Below are 21,979 nucleotides of genomic sequence, written 5' to 3' on the forward strand. Positions count from 1 at the left end.
CCTCTATTTATCATTCGTGTCAGATACATTTTAATGAATAATACCCTTGCTAGTTCTCACTAATTTACATAACACTCACACTTGATAATACTAAAAGACTAAAATAACCATTAACAGATGTCTATCAAATTCTCTATATAAATTGGAAAACAAGGTGGCATTTTTGTAATTATTTGAAAAATTAGAAATACAAATATTTCCACAAGCGAATATTGCCAAAACTTTTTTATTGCTAGTCATTATTTCATACAAATGATGTAAAAAAAAAAAAAGCTTAATTTTTTCTAATTTTTTAGAAAACAAAAATGAGAAATGAAAACTGTTTTTCACAACTAAACGGGCCCTAAGTTTGCCTCTGAAGATGATTAGTTGGAGTTGACATCATCTATTTAAAACTTCATTGCTTCATAGGGATGGTTATCAGTTACTTTAAGTTTTAACTCATGAACTTAATAAGTTTGCTTTGCGGTGTGAGTCCTCTATATCACTTATGAGTCACAGGCCTTTGAAGAAAGGTTATAAAGCTTGTATTCAGATCTTTATGACTGAAGTTTGAAAATTGTTGGGGTAACATACTTAGAAAGTCTTAGATTTCATGTATGTGATCCAGAGAACAGTAGTTGCATTTATCCCCTTTAGTTAAAGACTTGTGCTAAAGATAAATTGCTGTGGATCATCATTGAAATCCAGAAACCTTCATCTTTCTCTTGGAACTGATGCTTGTTAGTTTCCTGGATTATTATGGTATTTTGATCAAATTTTTGTTTATTCTCCTATTTCTCATAGTTGAAATTTTGTAAAATATTTGGTAACAATTCAAAATGTCATTAGGTGCATAGTCTGCAACTACATTTTGGAGTTGAAATCTTTACAATTATATTTTGGTTATTAACATCAATTATTTTAATATAATAAATCATAAGTTTAATCTCTAGTGTCACAGCTTTTCTTTCCTGTCATGGTAGGGGTATACATTCTCAATTTATGGGGCTATGTAGGTAAATATGGTACACATTTTTGTTACTGCAGGGACCATGAACAGCTGTACAAAGTATAGGTTCTCAATTCATTTTCTGATTTAAAATAATTCATAATTGTTAAGAATGTTTGCCGAACTGGAAGCCTTAATCTTAATGATAAGTCGCCCTCCCTATTTATAAATGTGTCATGTACATCACAATGGCCGTCATACCCTTTCTAACTCATGCTCACTAGCACACAGCTCTAATATTAAACACAACCACAACCAAAAAAAAAAAAAAAAAAAACCAAGCCTTGGGTCCGACCAAGAAGGGGTGGCTACATGAATCCTTGTACCATTCTGCACCAACCCAGGGCAATATCCTCAAACACACAGCTGTAATACCTGCCACCGGTAATTCTTCTACTCAAGCTTCGATGTTGTATGCTTCTAGCTTGTTATGAATGGATTCAACCTAGGCACTCCTCAAAAGATTTAATAAATAAATCAGCAAGTTGGTATTCAAACTATAAGAATCATCACTTGATTGGGCCAAAAAAGTTTGTTTCTTACTCTTGCAGTTGTTAAGTTACCACCAACAAACACAGAGTTCTCGATTGTGGATCTTGTTTCAAAGGTTGACCCAGTCCAATATCCTTGAAGACGAGTGTGACCCTGACCCTAAAACTAGGGGTCTATTCTAAGTGCACCTTTGAGGTATCACAAGATATTCAAATAATTTGGGGAGAATTAAGAAATTGACTCACAAAACTCGTGCGAAAGATATGTTTGGTCAAGTGAGAGGTAGTTTAACTTCCCAATTAATCTCTGATATTGTCTAGGGTCAGCCAATAAATCATCCACATCTAGCTAGGTGTATTAACAAGTTTGGATCCCAAGAGTGCGGTCTCTATAAACGTCTAGAGCAATATTCCTTTATGACCGGATGATCTCCATACAAGATGGAAATATCATGTATGCTTGAGGTATTTTAAGTTTTAACAGTCCTAAATCTTTAGTTTGAAACTTTCTCTATAGAAACTTCTTTGGACTCTGCGTATAACCACAAATTCATCTGTGCACGCTATGAGCAAAATTCTACCTACAATAGTATGGTGATAGAATAAAGAGTGATCTATTGCACATTAGTGAAGGTCAAACTCTAGCACTATTGCACTAAACCTACAAAACTAGGCTTTGGGAGATTCCTTTACACCATGTAAAGATTTTTGACACAACACACAATGCCAACTCCCTCGAGCAATGAACTTGGGTGGTTGCACCATGCAAACCTTGTCCATGGGATGCATTCAGCACATATGCAAAGGCCATCGGGAGGTGGTGGCTAAGATATGAACTAAGTTAAGTTTGATAGCTGAGGAGAGTATATCAGAATAGTCCAAACTGTACTGGCTATATCCATTGGCAATGAGATGAACCACTAAATCATCAAGATTGACCTTCATGGTGTATACTTGTTGGCAACTAACCACAAACTTACCTAGGGAGAGGGACTAGTTTCCTATTGTCATTATCATACACACGCTTCCGTTCAGCCATTGTAGTCCTCCACCTTCAATGGGATGAAGCTGCCCATACAAATTTGGGAAGATAAATGGTTAGAGTAGTAACAAAATACCAATTTTAGGGTGAAAGTAATTATAGTAAAAGAGATTAGAGATTGGATGCGGGTACTAATGCATTTACCTTTATGGACAGCAATAGGAAGATCAAATGGACGTTAGATCATCAGATGAGGAAACCAAAGGCATAGCAGTAGGAGCAAGAGGAAGCTCTCCTCCCTTGAGCTCTTGTCATGTGTACTCCTGCAAATTAGGATGATCAAACAACTAGAAGGACTCAAATTAGATGAAGATGTAAAAGGATGACTTGATAGATTCAATAGACTAGAATTTGGAAGGCTGGGTAGAGAAAGGGACTCATCAAGGTCATCATGGCTCAATGAATTAGAATAGTGTAGTATAGACTCAAAGAAGGTTAGATGAGTAGAAATAAAGAAGCGATGCGAAGTAGGACTTTAATAACGATATCCCTTTTGAGCACAAAGATAGCCAAGAAAAATATATTTGATAGCATGAGGATCCAATTTATCCATTCTTGAAGTTAACTGATGGACAAAGGACACAAACTTGACTATACAGGGAGGTAGTGAGAATATTGGAGCATTCAATAATAGAAGAGTACCACTAAGGACAGTGGATGGCATTATGTTCATAGGAGAGCAGGAATAGTGTATTTTTCTCCTTGCAATTTCCTTTTGTTGTGGTATGTGGGTTCAAGATGACTAATGAATCATACTAGATTTAGTCATATAGGTAGCCAATTGGGTGTTGAAATACTCCTTAGCTTTATCATTACAAAGCGTCTTAATAGGTTAATCCAACTAAGTCTTTATATTTCATAACAAAAAGAATAAAAAGTTATTGAAGAAATTGGAATGATTTTTTATTGACAAAGTAAAGTCATCATTGAGTAATTATTGACAAAGTAACAAAATGTCTGGAATCCAACTTAGACGCAACATGACTAGGAACCCAAACATCAAAATGAACTAGCATGAAAGGGTTGATTTCCCTTTTATGTTTGGAAGCAAAAGGAACATGATGGTGCTTTCCCAAGGGACAAGACTCACACTCAAGACTGGACACAGAAGACACAACGAAGGATGACCAAGGCGAGAATGGAATTGAAGTGGTGTATCAATAGGCAACAACAGCTCAGGTAGTTGAAGGAGATAAAGTAGTGAAGTCTGCTGGCTCAGGTCCTTAATCAATCATCTTCCTTGTTTCCAAATCCCAAATAACAACATAATGAGCAAAGAAGGTTATGGAACAATTCATTAGTTTTGTAATTTTATTAATAGACATGAGATTAAAGGGGAACCTAGGAATATATAAAACATAAAAAGAGAGACTGAGGGAGTAGGATTTAATGTCCGTATTCCCTTAACTAAAATGGTGGACCTATATTTTAAGGGTACTAGATTCTAGGAATGAAGTTGATTATACTTGTTCCATGGTCAGTGGCAACAGAACCTATGACCTAAGGACTTGCAGGAGGGTACTGGATGAAAAGCAGGCTGGGCTATGCATCTTAGCAAATATGCAATGGGAAGAGAAGCTTGTTGAAATTTTTGATACTCATTGAGACATAGATAGAAACAATACACGAGCAGGGGTGGAATTTGAAGTGAGTGCATTTGCGAACACATGGAGGCTTACCATGAAGATCCTAGCACTGTGGAATTGTATGAACCCTCATCCACAATGAGTACATTTGCATGGAGTACCTTACAACATCCATCCCTCCCCAAGTCTGGAAAAAAAGCAGAGGTTATTTTTATTCCTTGGAAACCCGTGCCCACATTGTCATTTTTCATGGTTACCTGCACCACCCCAAGCACTTCTGCTAATACCCAACTAGTTGTCGGAACTCGGAACCACCTTGTGTAACAAAAGCAGACTTCTTGAAATTGGAGGTCGGAGCACTAAAACTTAGAGCAGAGTAATGAGTGCTGGAGAAGGCATGAAGTATGCAGGAATAAAAATGTGAAAAGGATGAACTCCTCATTAATAAGAATCTGGGATGAGACCAGTTCAAACTCGGGGTTTAAACCTACGAAGACGTGAACGACTGTCATTCACTTCCTCTGCTTTTTGCATCTCATTGACATTGGTTGTTATGGGGTTGCATGATGTTGAGTCTCTCATGGATATGCTTCATCCCCACAAAGTACTCTATGATGCTCTTGTCTCCTGATGTAGTTGAAAAGTATTCTAGAGAGAGATTGTACATACGGGTTATATTGCTTAAATATAAAAGTTTGACAGCCCAAACTCCTTGCATACGTCCAGATGCATACACATAAGTGCAGTCTGGGATGCTGTTGAGTTCCTCAATAGGGAGACAGTCAAGATGTCTTCCTGGACTCATACTTGTAGTCATTTGCAATTGCTGGTCCTCGATTGAAACTAGTGTTTGGACTTGCCTAGCTAGAAAAATAGGTTTTGATGACCCTAGACCACTGTAAATAGCTACTTCCGTTTAACTTGTCAGTTGTGATTGGCAGCAGTGATAAGGGGAAAACATACTTTTGGGCTTCTTGTACTCCATCCCAACACCTACAAACAGGACCAACAACAAAAAAATAACCGAATGGAATTGATCACAAGCATACTGACATAACACTGCCACAGCCCCAATGAACTCAGCCACCAGCTGCTGACAATATCAAATAATCATTTATGGGGTGGTGTGAGTGAAGAACTAAAAAAGGTTGGATCTTTGGGTTAAAATCCATGACCCACAACTTGATATTATGGATTGTAGAGGGATCCAAAACATGTTGAATAAATCAGGTAAAAACAAGGCATAAAGTAGCCTCCACATTGGCATGTGGAGTTGGAGACGTTAGCCTTTGATTGATACGTGAGGGTGCTGGTGGGAGGGGGACTTCCGGTGATGAAATGTCAGGCGGCTACAGATCAGCGATATCTGTGGCAAGTGATGCTGTTTCCAAAATCTCAAGAGGTTTTTATGCTTCTGTCCTGCAGTGTCATCCAGAATTTTTCTGGCAACTGTTGGAACTGTTTCAGGCATACAGTGGTGTGGATATTCCTCCTAGGTAGCAGACATGCATAGGGTTGTGAGGTTGGCTCGGTTTGGCGTTGACTACAGTACTTAGGGTTGAGATCTCGGGGCCATGCCCCGATACCATGTTAAGAATGTTTAAACTTGAAAACTGAATCTCAATTGTAGATCATCTCTTTTTTTTTTTATATTTAATAATGTGTCATGTACATCACAGTGACCATCATACCTAACTCATGCTTACTAATTCACAGCCGTAATCATGGTCTTAAATTTCCAGGAAATTGTCAAAATTTCTGCTTAACATCACCATTGAAATTGAAATGGCAGTCGGTTTTCGTCTTAATAATTTTCTTTGAAATTTCAATGAATTGTCCAAAATTTATCAAAATTTCAAAATCTCAAACTTCATCGAAATTTCTCGAAATTTTAACTACAGAATGAAATTTCCTTGGAACTCAAATGTGAGATTTAGATGCAAAGTGAAATTTCTATCTTAATTTATCTGTTTTTTTTTTTTAATTGAAACAGAAGATTATTACAAGGGTTTTTTGAAATTATATGAAAAATAAAACTTACAACAACATTTTATTCGTCCATTCATGTCTAAATTATCATTATTTGTATAATAAATGTTATTTAACTAATTTATGAATTTCATTTATATTAACCAAATATGTTTAATACACATGTTAGATTCCAAATATGTTTAATACACATACTATATTAGAACTGTTGCACCTCTTGCACAACTTAGATGTATTTAATTTATAATAAGTTTGTCCTAAAACTTACGTTATTGTGCCTATTAACATTTCTAAAGTTTCATAAAAGAATTCCATGCTTTGCTACTAATTTCCATTGTTTCTTCAAATTGAAATCGAAATTGACATTGAAATTTTTGTACTTTTTGAGATTTGAAATTTTAGTCAAAATCGAAATTTAAGACCTTGGCTGTAAATCTGTAATACTAACTGGTAACCATAACATCCAGGAAGACATTATCCTTGAAATACGCCCTCACTGAGTGAGTAGAACTTCTAAAAAATTCCTTATGTATGTTCTCTTAACCACTGTTACTGTTGGGGCTGTTTTAGAACTAGTTTGCAGTTATTCATTAATGTGCTGGCTGGTAATAGGTAGTCCGAAAAGTTAAAACTATTTCTTAATTCCTCCTGTCTCATTTCATCTGTTTCAATGTTAGGACTTAGGAAAAAACCAAAGGGATACAAATCCTTTTGCTGATGTGTTATCGACTTCATCTAGCAAAAAACACAAAAATATGTCAGAACTCGTGGATGCAGCTTCTCAGATACTGTCTTCGGATCCACCTTCAGATGCTCGGATGCCCTCTTCTGGTTTGGATATATGCTCGACCTTGCATTTTAGTTTTGAAGACCTAATGATGAGGAGGCAAGGGAGGCTGCTAAGATTGCAGTCAGGAAATTATGCATGTGAAAAAGTAAAGATTAAAAGGTTTGTCAAGTGTTTGCCTCCTCTAGAAGTAGGAAAATTTGGTTCTATTTTGTCTTTTAATTGACTCTTAATGATTACTTGTAGGAGCTACACTGCCGCGACACTGGAAATTTCTCAACTCAACAATGATGAACAAAAAACCAATTCTTTAGCTGCAGCTACTAATGAGTTGGAAAGGCTTTTCAAAAAACAAGACTTCGGCAGAATGAAGGTTGTTTACAGTTTGTTTACCTGTTTAGTGCAGGAATGAATTCAAACAATTACTTAAATAACAATTGGCAAGGTGACCCATTTTTCAGGACTTAATTTTGATAGTATTCCCTTTTTTTTTAGCAGTCTTGCACATGTTTTCTCATTGCCTACTAATTTGAATCTGATTTAATTGCTAATTGAATTTAATTGTGAATGGGATGGTTTCTTAGAAATGAATCTGGGTGAGGAAGTGCACTTCAGACTTTGGACTGACCAACTGTGCCCAACTCTACCTTTTTTTTTTTTTCTGGCAATTTTTAAGTTCAAAATTTTTGGCAACATGCACATTTAAATTGTTCTGGCGATTTTTCAATCCAATAGCATAATGAGAAAACTTCATGGTGATGTTTGCATGAAGGACAACTTGTTTCCTTTGGAAAAGTTTCTTCTTTACGATTGTTCTTCACTCATATGCTAGCTGTCAGATGTCTCATATCATATTATCATTGATTATTCATTTATTTTTGTTTTTTTTTTAAGGCTTGATGTGCATTGTTGGCCCACAACTTAATAGGTTAAGGTTTTAGGTACAGTGGTTGTCTAACATGGTATCTGAGTACTAGGAGGTTCTGGGTTCTGGTGTTTAAAAAAATATGATATTTCTTATAATGGGTGTTATTTATTGTGTGTTTTTCTTCCTGTGTGTTGCTGGCCTGCACGTGCAAGGAAGTGTTGAGGCCTGATTTACATTGTTGGCCCACAGCCTAATAGCTTAAGCTTTAGGTGAAGTGGTTGTCTGATTTTTTTTTTTTTTCTTGGAAAAAGGAGTTGGGGGGGGGGGGTGGTGTTGGTGCCTGGAGATTGTAATTTTCTTCCTTCAGCCTTCATGTATTTTATGGTCTTCTCATGAACATGTTTTCTTCCTGTTTCATAGGTGATTGGCCAATTTAATCGTGGTTTTATCATTGGAAAATTAGATGAAGACCTCTTCATTGTAGATCAGGTAAGTTCCTTCCATTTGAACTATATATATTTCAATATATACAACTGGAAAATGGCAACATCACCTTGAATGGTAATTTTGTGGACAGTCAGTTGTCTAAATGAAACATTGCTTCTGAATTAAATTTTCACGTTGAAATAACAGATATTTTTTGGTTAGAATTGGAATGTCGATACAGTTTTATTTTTTCAGCATGCTGCAGATGAGAAATACAATTTTGAGCGTCTGTCACAGTCAACAATCTTGAATCAACAACCTTTGCTACGGTAATCTTCATTAATTTTACTTAAAACATTGAACTTTATTCTATGTCCTATAATGTAGGATTCTTTACGTTGATTTGCTAGCTTATTATGTAATATAAGCACAAAGAAGTTGAACATATTTTGTTTGAATTCATGTATTCTTATAGGATCATTTTTGTTTGTGTGTGTGTTAAGATTAGTATCTAGCATATCACTGTAGTACAGATATTTGCAGACCTACCCTTCATGATCTCCTGAATCAGTTGTGCCTTTAGAAGGCCTTATTGCCTTTTGAAAGCCTTATTGTTTGGCTTGGTTGAGCTTTCGAAGAATGTGACTTTCAAGGGGAGTAGCTGGCAGGGTTTATAGTTTCGAAAGAATTTTTATGTGGCTCTTTATTCTTAATAGAGGAGTTTCCGGAGTCATGTAATATCTTTCTGGACACGAATGCTTCTATGTCAGATTTTATATTGTTTGGGCGAGTAAATTGGTTGCACTAGAAATCCATTTTAGTAAAGTGATTCCAAGATTTGAGAGCCAAAGACTATTTTTCACTTGTTTAAGATGCTTTATGCTTCTTTTTATTGAGGCATAGAGGACAAACTATGTCGAAATGTTCAAGTGTCCTTTTCACAGTGAAGTCTTATTCTAATTTCTTATGTGGGGGAGAGGAACAGAAAATTCCTGATGACAGAAGTTTTGAGGACTTGTGCTCCTGAAGTGATAATTTATGTTTGGACAGCACCTAGGAAAACAAGTGTTTGACAATTGATCATTTGATCAATAGAGATTGTTAAGTTGGTTTATCTCTAATCGGTTTTGCATGTGTAAAAGGAATGCTGAAATAGTTGATCATCTCTTATTAAAATGTCACATAGATACAGGCCTTTAGCTTCTTCTTTGTCTTGTGGGGACTTCCTAGGTTATGTTTAAGATTGTTGGATGTGCTAGAACTTGGCAGTTCAAAAGGGAGTTCTTAGGATGAGACTCTAATCTTGGTGCAGTTGGAGGGAGAGGATAGAGGAATAACTGTGAACAGACTTACCTTGTGTTTAACTCTTGGATGGCTTTTCGAGAACTCTTTACATTTGGTTCTCCTCAGTTTGGTATCGTAATTAAAGGTTGCCATGTAATCTCTTGTGTACTTGTCCCATGCTTTTTGCTTTATAAAAAATCTTCATAAAAATGTGGAAAACTGAATATGCACTAGTTGGCTAGATATGGGCCTTTCTTGGAGGTTGTACCCTACCAATTGGCTTTACTATTTCATCATGATTGGAGAGCATCAATCATCATTAGAGGTTATTATCGTGCATATGTTCTTGCCCTTATGTGGAATTTACAAGAAAACATTGGAATTATATATTGTGTTGGCCTCATGCTTTTACAACCATACAGTTTGATGATACAATTGATTATCATACTCATGTACTCTTGAATGTTCTTGATGAATTTAATTAATTTAAATAATTGGAGGACAAATGAAGAATTTGTGGAGCTTTGGACTCAAGTTGGAAGAAATCAAAGTTGAAAGCATGAGGAAATGACGCTTGGAGAGAAAAAAGGCATGCACAATAATGCTTCAAAACCCAGGAGGCTAGTTCAAGACATTTTTTTGTTTATTTACCGTAAACTAGTAATTTCTAGAGTTGTTTTAAAAATAAACTCAAACATGACCTAGCTCTTGTCGCCCTCTCCAGCTCAAATTCAACTATATATTGGAGTGTCATAGCATTTTGGAAGAAAGAAAGAGCTCAAAAGGACATTTTCCCACAAAACTACCAAACACCAAAAGATATATGAGGTCTATAGGTCAACCTATACAGAGAAGGTCAATTAGTCGAGAATCCTATATGGTTTGGATAATTGATCCTATCTTAGAGATGAATTGGCAGATTAGTTGACTAATCCTTCTTGAATCGAACAACCAATGTTTGTCCATTGTTGATGTCACGACTAGTTATCTCGAATGTCCTACATGAATTGGATGCATATTTGGACTAGTTTGAGCCTTGGGAGTGATCTCAAAAGTGTGATTTGAGTTTCCTTTTGCAAATTCATGTGCTCTTGCTACTTGTTTATTGGCCTTATAAGAGTGCAATTATTGTATAAACTTTGTTCTTTTGATCTTGTTCACTTGAGAAGGGTTGAGAATGTGTGGCTTGTGATCACAAGGGTTGTTGGAAGCACCCGTCTATATCTTTGTTGGGAGAAGTAAAGATTTTATAATAAGTTTATTACTCTATTACAGAAACTCTATGAAAGGTTATCGTGGGAGAGGACATAGGCCTAATAAATCTTTGTGTTTGCTTGCTTTATCCCTACTTTTTTTCTTGTCCTCATTTATTATTTATTTGGTTGCTTTATTTGCTTGCAATTTTTTTGACTCACCAACAGAGGTGTTTTTAGGTTCACATGCTTTTTAAACAGCGCAATTCACCCCTTTTTGATTGCCTCTTGGGGAACATATGATCGTGTTGTTTGCCTGTGTGCATGTGTACATGCATAAAAATTTTACATTTGGAACTACTATTGGAATACTGTGATTTGATGCTTAGTGGTTGGAACTTGTTTATATAGTGGAAGTTTGTATTTTTATTCCAAATTATTTTAAAATTGATGATCAAAACATCCTTTAGGGTTTTACATGTTCAAATAAATACATAGTAAATTTTATAACCTAGATACATTTTTTTTGGGGGGGGGGGGGTGGGTTAGCGAACCATACAAGTACTATGTGGGTTCTATAAAAAAATAAAAAAAGGTAGTATGCCAATTATAAAGGATATGTATGATAGAGTAATGACTAGAGTTAGGACTACAAGTGAAGAGTGAGGAATTTTTAGTCACAATTGGTGTACATCTATAATCTGCTTTGAACTCTTATCTTTTTGAATTAGTGATGGATGACTAGGAGTATCTAAAATGATGTTCTATGGTCTATGTTGTTTGTAGATGATATTGTCTTGATTGATGAAATTAGGGGTGGAGTAGAATCTGAATTAGAATTTTGGAGAGAAGATTTAGAATATTGAGGTTTTGGGATAAATAGAAATAAGACATAGTATATGAAGTGAAATTTCAGTCATGGTAGGGTAATATTGGAAAAAAAGATTAAGTTCATGATCAAGAAATTAGTAGACTTCGATAGGTTGGGTATGCTATGCGAGCTGGAGGAGAAATTTAAAAGGATATAATACGTAGAGTTACACAGGTTTGGTAAAATTAAAAGTGCTTTGTGCATGTCGTGGGCTTGTAGACTACCCTTAAAATTAAAAGAAAAGTTTTATAGGATGACCATGTGACTAGCAATTATATATGGATCAAAATGTTGGGATACTAAGAAACAACATATCCAAGAGGTAAGAGTTGTTGAGATGAGAATGCCGAGGTGGATGATACAATATTAAAAGATAATCTAAGGAGCAAACCTATTCGAAGTAAGTTAGCATAGCTCTAAGATAAGCAAGGGGCAGCTGAAAATCTGACATCATTTGAGCATTGTAATGTAGGCCAAATAGTGCACCAATGAGGAGTGTGCTAGTTATTGTTAGTGGTAGAAGGCTAAAGTACTTGGAACTTGTATAATAAGGATTCAACAACTCGCCGTTCTTTAGAGGAAATTGCCTACTGTAAATTGGCATAAAAAGGATTCATGTAGCTGACTGCACCCAAGGTATTAAATTTCGATTTCGACTTAAATTTCAAAGCTCCAAAAGTACAAAATTTTCTACGAAAATTTCGATTTCGATTTGAAAAAACAACGGAAATTAGTAGTAAAGTATGGAATTCTTTGTGAAACTTTAGAAATGGTTAACAAACATAATAATATAAGTTTTAGGACTAATACATTACAAATTAAATACATCTATGTTTTGTATGAGGTAGAAAAGTTGTAAAATAGTATGTGTATCAAACATATTTGTAAGATAATGTACATTAAACATATTCAGTTAATACAAATGAAATTCATAAATCATTATTATTTATTATACAAATAATGATAATTTAGACATGAATGATTAAATAAAATGTTACTGTATGTTATTTTTTCGTATAATTTCAAAAGCACTTGTAATATCTTTTGTTTCGATAAAATAAATTAAGATAAAAATTTCACTAAAATTTGATCGTATAGTTAAAATTGTGACAAGTTTTGCTAAAATTTCGAGATTTCGATAAATTTCAGATGATTCAATGAGATTTTGATGGAAATTATGCAAAACGGAAATCGACTGCCATTTCGATTTCGAGGGTGATGGAAATCGGAAATTTAGATGGAAATTTTGACAATTTCGTGGAAATTTAAGACCATGACTGCACCAATTGAGACTTGAGGCTTGGTTTGTTGATGTGGTAGAACATAGAATGTATATGCACTGTACGTAGAATTGTAGATACACTCGTATTGTGTGCGTGTGTTCCAAATAGTAAATACAGCAACTCTGATATATTTTTTTCCCCCAACCATAGACATGAGAAAAACAGAAAAAAGTAGGTTTTTCTTCTTTTCTTTTGGGGCTTGGTGAGGGGATGGTGGACTGCATTATATGCCAACAGAAGTACGCATGTGTGCCTACACAATTTCATGTATTGGTCTTTTTTAGGTTTTAACACCCCAAAATATGTGGAAATAACATCCATGAGGCTCGTCCAAATGTCTAGATTTAGGTAGGTGTCAATAGGCCGAGGTATGAAACATGGTTTTAATAGTGGTAGTAGTACTGTGGCATGATGGTAATGTAGTAGAAAGCAGTAGTGGATGTTACTTCTAAAGCTTGATACACAGTGTTGGCTCACAACCTAACAACTTAAGCTTTTAGGTAAAGTTGTAATCTAACATTGTATCGGTGCTGGTTACTAGGAGGTCCTGGGTTCTAATCTTGTTGATAACACTGAGATGAGTAACCCGCAATGAAGGACAGCGTGTGCAACTAAAAAAAATTCCTGAAGCCCCAAACAAAACTCAAAACCACCAAAATCGACACCACAGAGAAGGCCGATGCCCGCGAAAAGCAAGAAAGAACTTGCTGAAACCAAGAGAAAGAAAGAAAAAAAAAAAAAACCAAAAATAGCGATGAGAATCACACCTAGTGATTAGACCAAAACGACAGAATCAAAAGAGGGGCTTTGATACCATGGTAATTTTGGTCTGAATCCCTTTACATCAGGTTTGCTTTCATTATAAAGAAGAGATTTACATAGTTGATGCCTGATTTTCAGCACTTAAGTGCTGCCAGATTTTCAGCATTATTTACAGCCTAATTGCCTGATTTTCAGTACTTAAATGCTGCCAGATTTTCAGCATTATTTGCAGCCTAATCAGCATTATTTACAGCTTAATTGCCTGAATTATCTCCGTTAACAGTTGGCCCACAGCCTAACAGCTTTAGCTTTTAGGTAAAGTGGTTGTATCGACCTGCTTAATTTCCATATATATATATATATATATATATATATATAAAATTAATTATCATAAATCCAGCAGATCATAATTAACCTGAACCCGTGGATACTAGGGATACGTCAAAAATACAGTATGGAAGCTTAAGCAGCAGGAAACATAAAATCATAAACATCTCATAATACCACATACACAATACCATTCATCACAATACCAGAGTTACTACATCCACTGTAATTATATATACAACCCAAAAGGAGTCCCAGGGTCATTTCCCACAAAATCCATCCGACCCTACCAAAACACTTACCCTTTAGAGAGGGCAAACCAGCTATATCTATCTTAGCGGAGCTTTATCTGCTCTCCTATCAGGGGCTCCTGAAATGTTCATATAATTCGGGGTGAGACACCTCTCAGTAAGGGAAAATAAACTAATACCCGTGTGTGATAACATGAGTTTTTCCGTGTTTTACATAAATCATACATAAACATATTTAGTAACCATTTGTATCATTACTGGGAAAACATATATAATCATCACATGGTAGAATATACTGGATTTCTTCAAACATAATTCATCTCATATATCAATAATACGAAAATACCCTGGAAGGTTAGCTGGCTGGTGTCATGTATTACCCCCACATGACTGGGTTGTGCGGCCCGAATGCGGGACTTGACAATGGCTGGCCGATCACTGTCAAGTCAAAAGTACAGTCTGTAAGTACGTTGGGTCTGCCAGACCTGATCCATACACCAGGGGCACCAACACTTCAATAAACCACATCGACTATCCATACTCACGCTGCCCCGTACGACAGCGATAACACTAATATCATGATGATCATGAACACATTACGGTACCGTGCACGTGTAAGCCTAAACCAAGCCAACCAGGTTTTGATAACATATAACATATACTCAAACAGTGATACATGCTATTTCATAATAATTGACATGTTAATATCATCATAGCATTTTGCATATATATATATATACAACGTGAAAATCATCGGCCCGTATGCCGGAATTTTATATTTTACCATTTACGGCCTGTACGCCGTATTATAAATCAAATAAAATTCTCAGCCCGTATGCCATCATATCATATTCATAGCTCGGCCCGTACGCTGACATATCACATAAAACCCTCGGCCTGTACGTCGGTATATCATATCAAAGCTCTAGGCTTGTCGCCGATATATCATTTAAAAATCCTCTGCATCATTTCAGCATTTTCCCAAAAACAGTAATTCATAATAAATGCTACTCATGCTACAAAAAATGGGTATTACACATATTTAAAACATATTATCATTTACAGTAGTATTTTCCCAAACATAATGCTAATGCATATTTATTTTCCTAAAATTAAATGCTGTAAGTTTATACATACATTTTCGTAAAAACAACTATCTTAGTTTATCCCCTTAACTGATTCCTGAAAAAGCCCCTAAAACAATCAATCCAACACCCGCTGGGTTCCCCGTTCATTAAGGGTATATATGACAAATTTTAAGACTTCTGTTAGGACTGCTGGTGGAGAAGCTAGGGAATGTCCAATCACAATAGGTTTACATCAAGGATTTGCTTTAAGCCCTTATCTTTTTACTTTGGTGATGGGTGAACATACTAGGTTTATTCAAAATGAGGTTTCATGGTGTTGCTTGCTATTGATATTGTCTTGATTGATGAAACTATGGATGGAGTAGAATCTAAGTTAGAATTATGGAAAGAAGCTTTAGTATTCAGAGGTTTAAGGATAAGTAGAAATAAGATAGAATATATGAAATGTAGTTTCCGTCATGGTAGGGAGGATATTGGTGAAAAGGTAAACTCAATGGTCAAGAAATCAATAACACTAGTTGATTTTGATGCCTTGGGTGTATTACAAATGGTTGAAGGGAGAATTTGAAGAAGATTTAATGGTTTAAAGCAGGTTAGGTAAAAATGGAAAAGTGCTTCGAGCATGCTATGAGATTGTGGAATACCCTTAAAATTAAAAAATGGAAGTTCTATAGGAGGGCTGTAAGACCAACAATGCTAAATGGGTCAGAATGTTGGGCGACTAAGAAGCAACATATCCCAAAGGTAAAGTTGCCGAGATGAGGATGCTAAGATGGATGAGTGGTATAACGTTAAAAGGTAAATTTAGGAATGAATATATTTGCCGTAAGTTAAGTGTAGCTCTTGCAGAAAATAAGAAAAAAGAGGGACGACTCAGATGGTTTAGGCATTTGCAGCGTATGCCAAATAGTGTATCAGTAAGGAGGAGTGAGCTAGTTACTATGAGGGGCAGTAGAAGGGGTAGGGTTAGACCTAGAATAACTTGAAATGCGATAATGAGGAAGGATTTAATAGCCCTAAATTTGTAGGAGGAAATTGTCCATGATTGTGTAAATTGGCAGAAAAAGGATTCATGTAGTCGATCTTGCCTAGTGGGACTTAAGACTTGGTTTATTGTTGTAGGATAGTGCACTCACTATAAGTTTTTGCTTTTGGTGCAGTGGAAGCTACTCATTTGTAAAGTTTCCATTTCATAAGCTAGCTTGTGCTTTTGTTCTCAAACAATGGTTGCAAAGGATAAGGATGGGAGATAATTTTTTCTCCAAAAGGATTTCCATTTCATAAGCTAGCTTTTGCTTTGTCCTTAAATAATGGTCGCAAAGGATGAGGATGGGAGACAATATATGTATATATGTATATATATATATATATATATATATATATATATATATATATATATATATATTATTATTTTTTTTTTCAAAAGAGAAAAAATTTCGAAGCATACTATTCCTATTTGCTCTCTAAATAGCTAGAAGCTTGTGAGTTTGCCAAATCTATATTCTAGGAGCACAAATTATGTGATCGAATAAATCTTCTATTTGTTGTGGGTTGAGGGCCCCTTCAAACTCTGATTTATATTAATATGTCCCGACAAGTTTTGAAATTAAAAATATTATTTTTAAGTTCACTTGATGGACAACTGCATCTCAATCTCCTCAGAGTCATGGAATACCGTAGTGCTAGGAAGATCTTTATTTTTTAGGTGGATGAGGTATGGTGGTTCCTCATCACATGGGGGAATTTCTAGATCTGTATAAGGGAGTGGCCTGCATCCTCCTCTTGGCCTCATTGCATGAGGATCAAGGATAAAACTTTGTGGCTTCAACTTAGAGGAAATAAGTTTGATAAATTTCTTGCCCCATCGAAGACTAATGCTAGTGGTTAAAGGAATATAGCCTTTCTTTAGGGCTTCTGACGCGATGGGCTTGCGCAAAATTTCCCCTACAGTTGTGCATTTGATGAGGCTAGCAGTTTCCAACCCGAAATGGAAGCCCAAGGTCTCTGCGCAGAAGGAGGAGAATTCATTTGACATGGGGCATGTGATTAGTCAAGGGTCCCCCTCCCTCAAAGTTGCCTCGGCTTCGATCTTTAGGCTTCCATGGGTTGAGTGCTCTTGCTCTCACTACAGCAACACCTTGAGGCTCTCACTCAACAGCTTGCAGAAGTCTCACTTGCAAGGATGGAGAAGATGAGTGAGGTCATTCGCTCCTTTTGCACTGTAAGGCAGGATGGACACCGTAGTTCTTTTGAGGGCAGGTTATCAAAAACACAAGAAATTTCCTCTCTATCTCACTTTCCCATTTGATTTTCTAGTTTTTTTTTTCTCCTTATTTATCCTCTAGAGCTTTAGAAGGTTATTGGGTGGTTCGAGGTGTTGGTCCCTTAGGAAACCCAAGACGGGGGTGAATTGGTTTTTTTTTTTTCTAATTTTTATGACACTTACCCCTTTTATCAAACTCTTGGTGAGTAATAGTCTAATATGTATATTCTAATGAATGCATTGCGGAAGCTTAGATAAGAATATAGTTATGTTCACTCACAACTCACTCTATGTGCTTCAATTGCTGAAGATAATGTATGAAATATACACAAACACAATTGAGTAATTAATTCAATCAAATAATAACTAATGTAAGAGAGTAGGGAGAGAAATGCTCAAACTCTTTTGCAGTGGTTCAGTCTCCTTCACGAGTACCTACGTTCACTCTCTCGATCGAAAATCCAAGACGAGGTTCCACTAGCAAACTTCTTGTCTTTCAACTGAGGCAAGTGCACAATTATAAGACTTGGCCCTTCACCAGGACTAGAATACAAAATGAGCCTTTCATAGGGGCTCAAATAACACGTACATTGATGAGAAATTACAAATGATGGGTTGATGCCACAATTCAAGCTTACAACTCAAACTCTCTCAAAGAAATAAGACTTGGAACTTGAAGTGAGTTAAAACTAATAAAAAAAACTTTTACAAGAAAGTGATCTCTTAAGCAAGAACAAAACACTTTTATCACTTAGAAATATGGAGGAGAATGGGAGACCACTTTTACAGAGATTTCCCTCGTCCTTCTTCCTTGAAATTTGACTCCTTTTATAGCCAAAATTGTCCACTAGACGTTGGAGAGGTTTTGGTTCCATGTGATTAAAGTTGGAGCTAAACAATCAATGATATGACAAGAAGTCTGATTTTCAAGTGAGATGATATGTTTTATAAAATCACAAACAGTCGTGCAAATACCAAATAAAATTCTATAAAAATTCATATTGACTTATCAACGAGTCTAGTATCCAATAAAAAAAAAATCACGCTAATTGGAATAGCTGTTGAAGAGATAAAATTCAAACGCTACAGATATGTTGAGCTGCTTTTATGACAGAGGTCAAAATCTGTTGGCTGATTTGTGTAATTCATAACAAATAGAATATTTATTCAAATTAAGTGTGCCAAGTTGTTCTGGAAGCCCCATAACATCTACTTTGAAATAAAAAAATGAAATATTTTTGAAGTTTCTATAGTAAGATATGTTTAATTTTCTACAACATATTTATTTCTGATTTTGACTTCATGGCAGTGCAGAATGGCTATACTGTTTTAATTATTAATTCTACATTATAGCTCCAATACGTCTACATGAAATTTTTCTAGAGAGAATGATGATTCTAGTTTTATATGAAACAATATCATAATTTTTGATTTCACGTGGAATAAAATATAGAATTACATTCACAAATAGTACATAATTATAGTCTGAATTTTTCTTAAGACATAGGGTGCACTTTTACAAAAATGCCCATTTTAGCTCTAGATATATACGAGTCAAATTGAATGTTCTTGAAAAGGTTTATGAGTTAATTTTTTAAATATAAAGGGCCTTGTCACATTTGGAGCTTTCAATAAAAAGATATAGTCATTTTACTATATGATACTTAAGTTGGTACATTTGTTTTTTAACTAGGTATTAACATACTTAGCTCTAAATACCAAAAATAATTTCCATATATAAATATAAAAGAAAATAACTATCACATAATAATTCATGAAGCACAAATTCATATACCACATGCACTAATTCTTATTTGTTTTGTTATCATCAAAATCAACATGAAACCTAGTGGGCTAATACAAGGAAGTCTGGGCGCATTGCACCGAAATAAAAAATTTTCTTATTTTTTTTGGTGTTTTTCTTCTCAAATTTATTTTTAGTCATCTTTGGAATTTAATGAATTTTTTGGGCAATTTTTCCTATACATGAGTTAAAGTTTTTTTTTTTTTTTTTTTTTTCAAATAAAAAAATCAATAATTTAAAAATTTAAAATAAAAAATTTTGACCGGTGGGTGTACATGCTCATGTGTGGCAGACACGCTCAAGTGCCTGCTCTATAAGCAATCTATAATTTTTAAAAAATAAAAATAGAAATAAATTCTTTCAGTGGGTGCACAGGCTGACGTGTGGCAGCCACTTGCAATGGCGCAAGACCCTGCCCTCACATGTAGTCCTGACGAAATGACATTGTTTTGTCAACCTTTTTTAATAAAAAAATAAATTCGGGCTGGTGGATGATGCACCTACGAGTGACTGACACACACAGTGAGTGCATGCTGGCTTAGCCTTCTGCCTCCTCCCACACCAACACTGGAATCCCAGTTGCGCACCTTCGAATGAGTAAAGGTCAGTGGCTTGCTACTGTTACCAGCTGGCGCAGTGGGTACAGTGTAGTTTTTGAATGATCATAATATAATTCTTCAAGTGTGTGAAACCCTGCAAGAATGGCTTCCCCTTGATGCCTTGTTAATAAAGTTCTTTTTGCTGATAAAAAAAAATATAATTTAAAAAAGAAATGCTGAAAAATATAAAAAAATCATGAAAATTCTAAATTTTTTTTTTATTTCGAATCAGAAAGATTAAAAAAAAAAATATATTTCTTATTATTGTTAAAAAAATATATATTTCCTGCTATTATTATTAGCTATTTATTTTTCAAAAAAATAAGGAAAAAATTGGATCCCGATTAAAAAGGGTTTCGTTTTAAAATCAGAAACTGTTAAAAAATGTTTCTTAGAATTTTTTTTTTGAATTTATGTTAATATTTTATTTAAATCATTGAAAAATTAATAAAAATAAAATTTTTGAAAAAAATATAAAATTCAATCTATTTTTAAATCCCAAAAGATTGCTGAAAATATGAGAGTTTCACGAAATTCAAGAAAAATTTAGATAAAAAATTTGGAAATTTCAGAAAAATAAAATAGCATTCTGAAGTCTACTTTCACTCTCATTCTTGTCTTGATTCTTTGGTTACTTGCTCTCAATTATATCTTTTTGCATGTTGTTCATAGAATGGGTGTGTTGGTTGCGCTAATACCTTCTCTCGCATAACCACACTTTTGAACTCAACTCTGGCTCGCAATTTGTAAACCTTGCTTTAGACTTAGGTAGCTTAATTCATCTTTAAAATGGTAGTAATTAGGTGACTTAACTAGACCTTGGGCAACTCCATTGAGCCAATAAAAAATCAACCAGACAATCATCGTCATATTTTTTTCTCCAATCCCTATCGAGGCATTAGGTCCCTGGATCTGCACATGTTGACAAGGAAATTAGCAAGGGACTGATCACCAAAGATTGTTTTTAAAATTTTTTTGAGCCGGACTCACTTATGCTTAAAGCCTTTTCAAGATTCAAGGATCTTGGGATGGGCCTTTATTTGGGCTTTGTCAGTGTTGAGTCTGGTGTGTTTCCTTTCGACCTTTTATCCCCTCAAGCCTCATTGCAGGTTTAACTTTTTGTCAAGAATTGAAATTTGATGGGAGACTAAGAGGATATCAAATAATGGCATTTGTGATTTCTACAATAATCTTTACACCAAAGCAGAGACTTGGAGATCACTTTCAACACCATTAATCCATCCACAGAATAGTGGCTTGAAAGGTCCTAATGGTTTCATTTTTGGATTTTTATCAAGCGAATTGGGGACTTTTTAAGCAGGACATTGCATTTTTTAGACTTCTACAAGACAGGCAAATCCTTGAGCAGCATAATTCCAATTTTGTTATGTGGTTCCCAGGAAGATTAGGACTTCCAACATCATGGATTTTTTCCCGATCAGCTTGTGAATAGTATCTACAAGATGCTATCCAAAGTCCTTGCGAGGCATAAAAAAGCAATTCTGAAAGTTATTTGTTAGCACAAACATGCTTTTGTAGCAAGCAGGCAGATCATGGATGCAGCATTTATTGCAAATGAGTTGTTGATGCCTATAGTAATGATAGGAAAGAGTGGGTGGCTTGCGAGCTTAAAAAGGAGAAGTCTTCTGATCACATGAATTGGAAATTTCCCCTACAGATTCTCAAAAGAATGGCTTTGGGGGAGCTTTGGTGCAGATGGATTATCCAATACATGACAACCCCAACATACTCATTAATAGCTGTCCACTAGACTTTTTTAGCTTTTCTAGAGGTCTAGGGTGAGGTGATGCCCTCTCGCGCTTTATCCCAGTAATGGATGTGTTGAGTCTCCTGTTGAATAGAGCTTCTGAAGGAGGCCTTCTCAAAGGTCTCAACATTGATATGAATGAACAAGAGGGATAGGAGGGAAATGTATGTCTCCTATCTTCTTTCATCATCATTTTCTTTGAGTACCATCAGACCTCAATCTTAGGTGCATTTTTCTCAGGTTTGAAGGAGTCTCAGGTCTGAAGGTGAACTTGGGAAAAAATGAACACATTCCAATTGGGGAAAG

At 35.4% G+C, this 21,979-nt stretch overlaps 1 protein-coding gene across 3 annotated transcripts in view; it reads left to right on the plus strand.

Annotated features, from left to right (window-relative positions):
• Positions 1-21,979, plus strand: part of LOC131154790 (DNA mismatch repair protein PMS1) — a 76,875-nt gene that overhangs the window by 21,417 nt on the left and 33,479 nt on the right. For all 3 annotated transcript variants that reach the window (XM_058107545.1, XM_058107544.1, XM_058107543.1), the window contains 4 exons: positions 6,777-7,048; positions 7,133-7,259; positions 8,175-8,243; positions 8,436-8,509. In XM_058107545.1, coding sequence (XP_057963528.1) covers positions 6,777-7,048; positions 7,133-7,259; positions 8,175-8,243; positions 8,436-8,509 — 542 coding nt within the window. The remainder of the gene's footprint in view (positions 1-6,776; positions 7,049-7,132; positions 7,260-8,174; positions 8,244-8,435; positions 8,510-21,979) is intronic.

Source organism: Malania oleifera, chromosome 5, assembly GCF_029873635.1.
Source record: "Malania oleifera isolate guangnan ecotype guangnan chromosome 5, ASM2987363v1, whole genome shotgun sequence".
Classification (NCBI taxonomy): Eukaryota; Viridiplantae; Streptophyta; class Magnoliopsida; order Santalales; family Ximeniaceae; genus Malania; species Malania oleifera.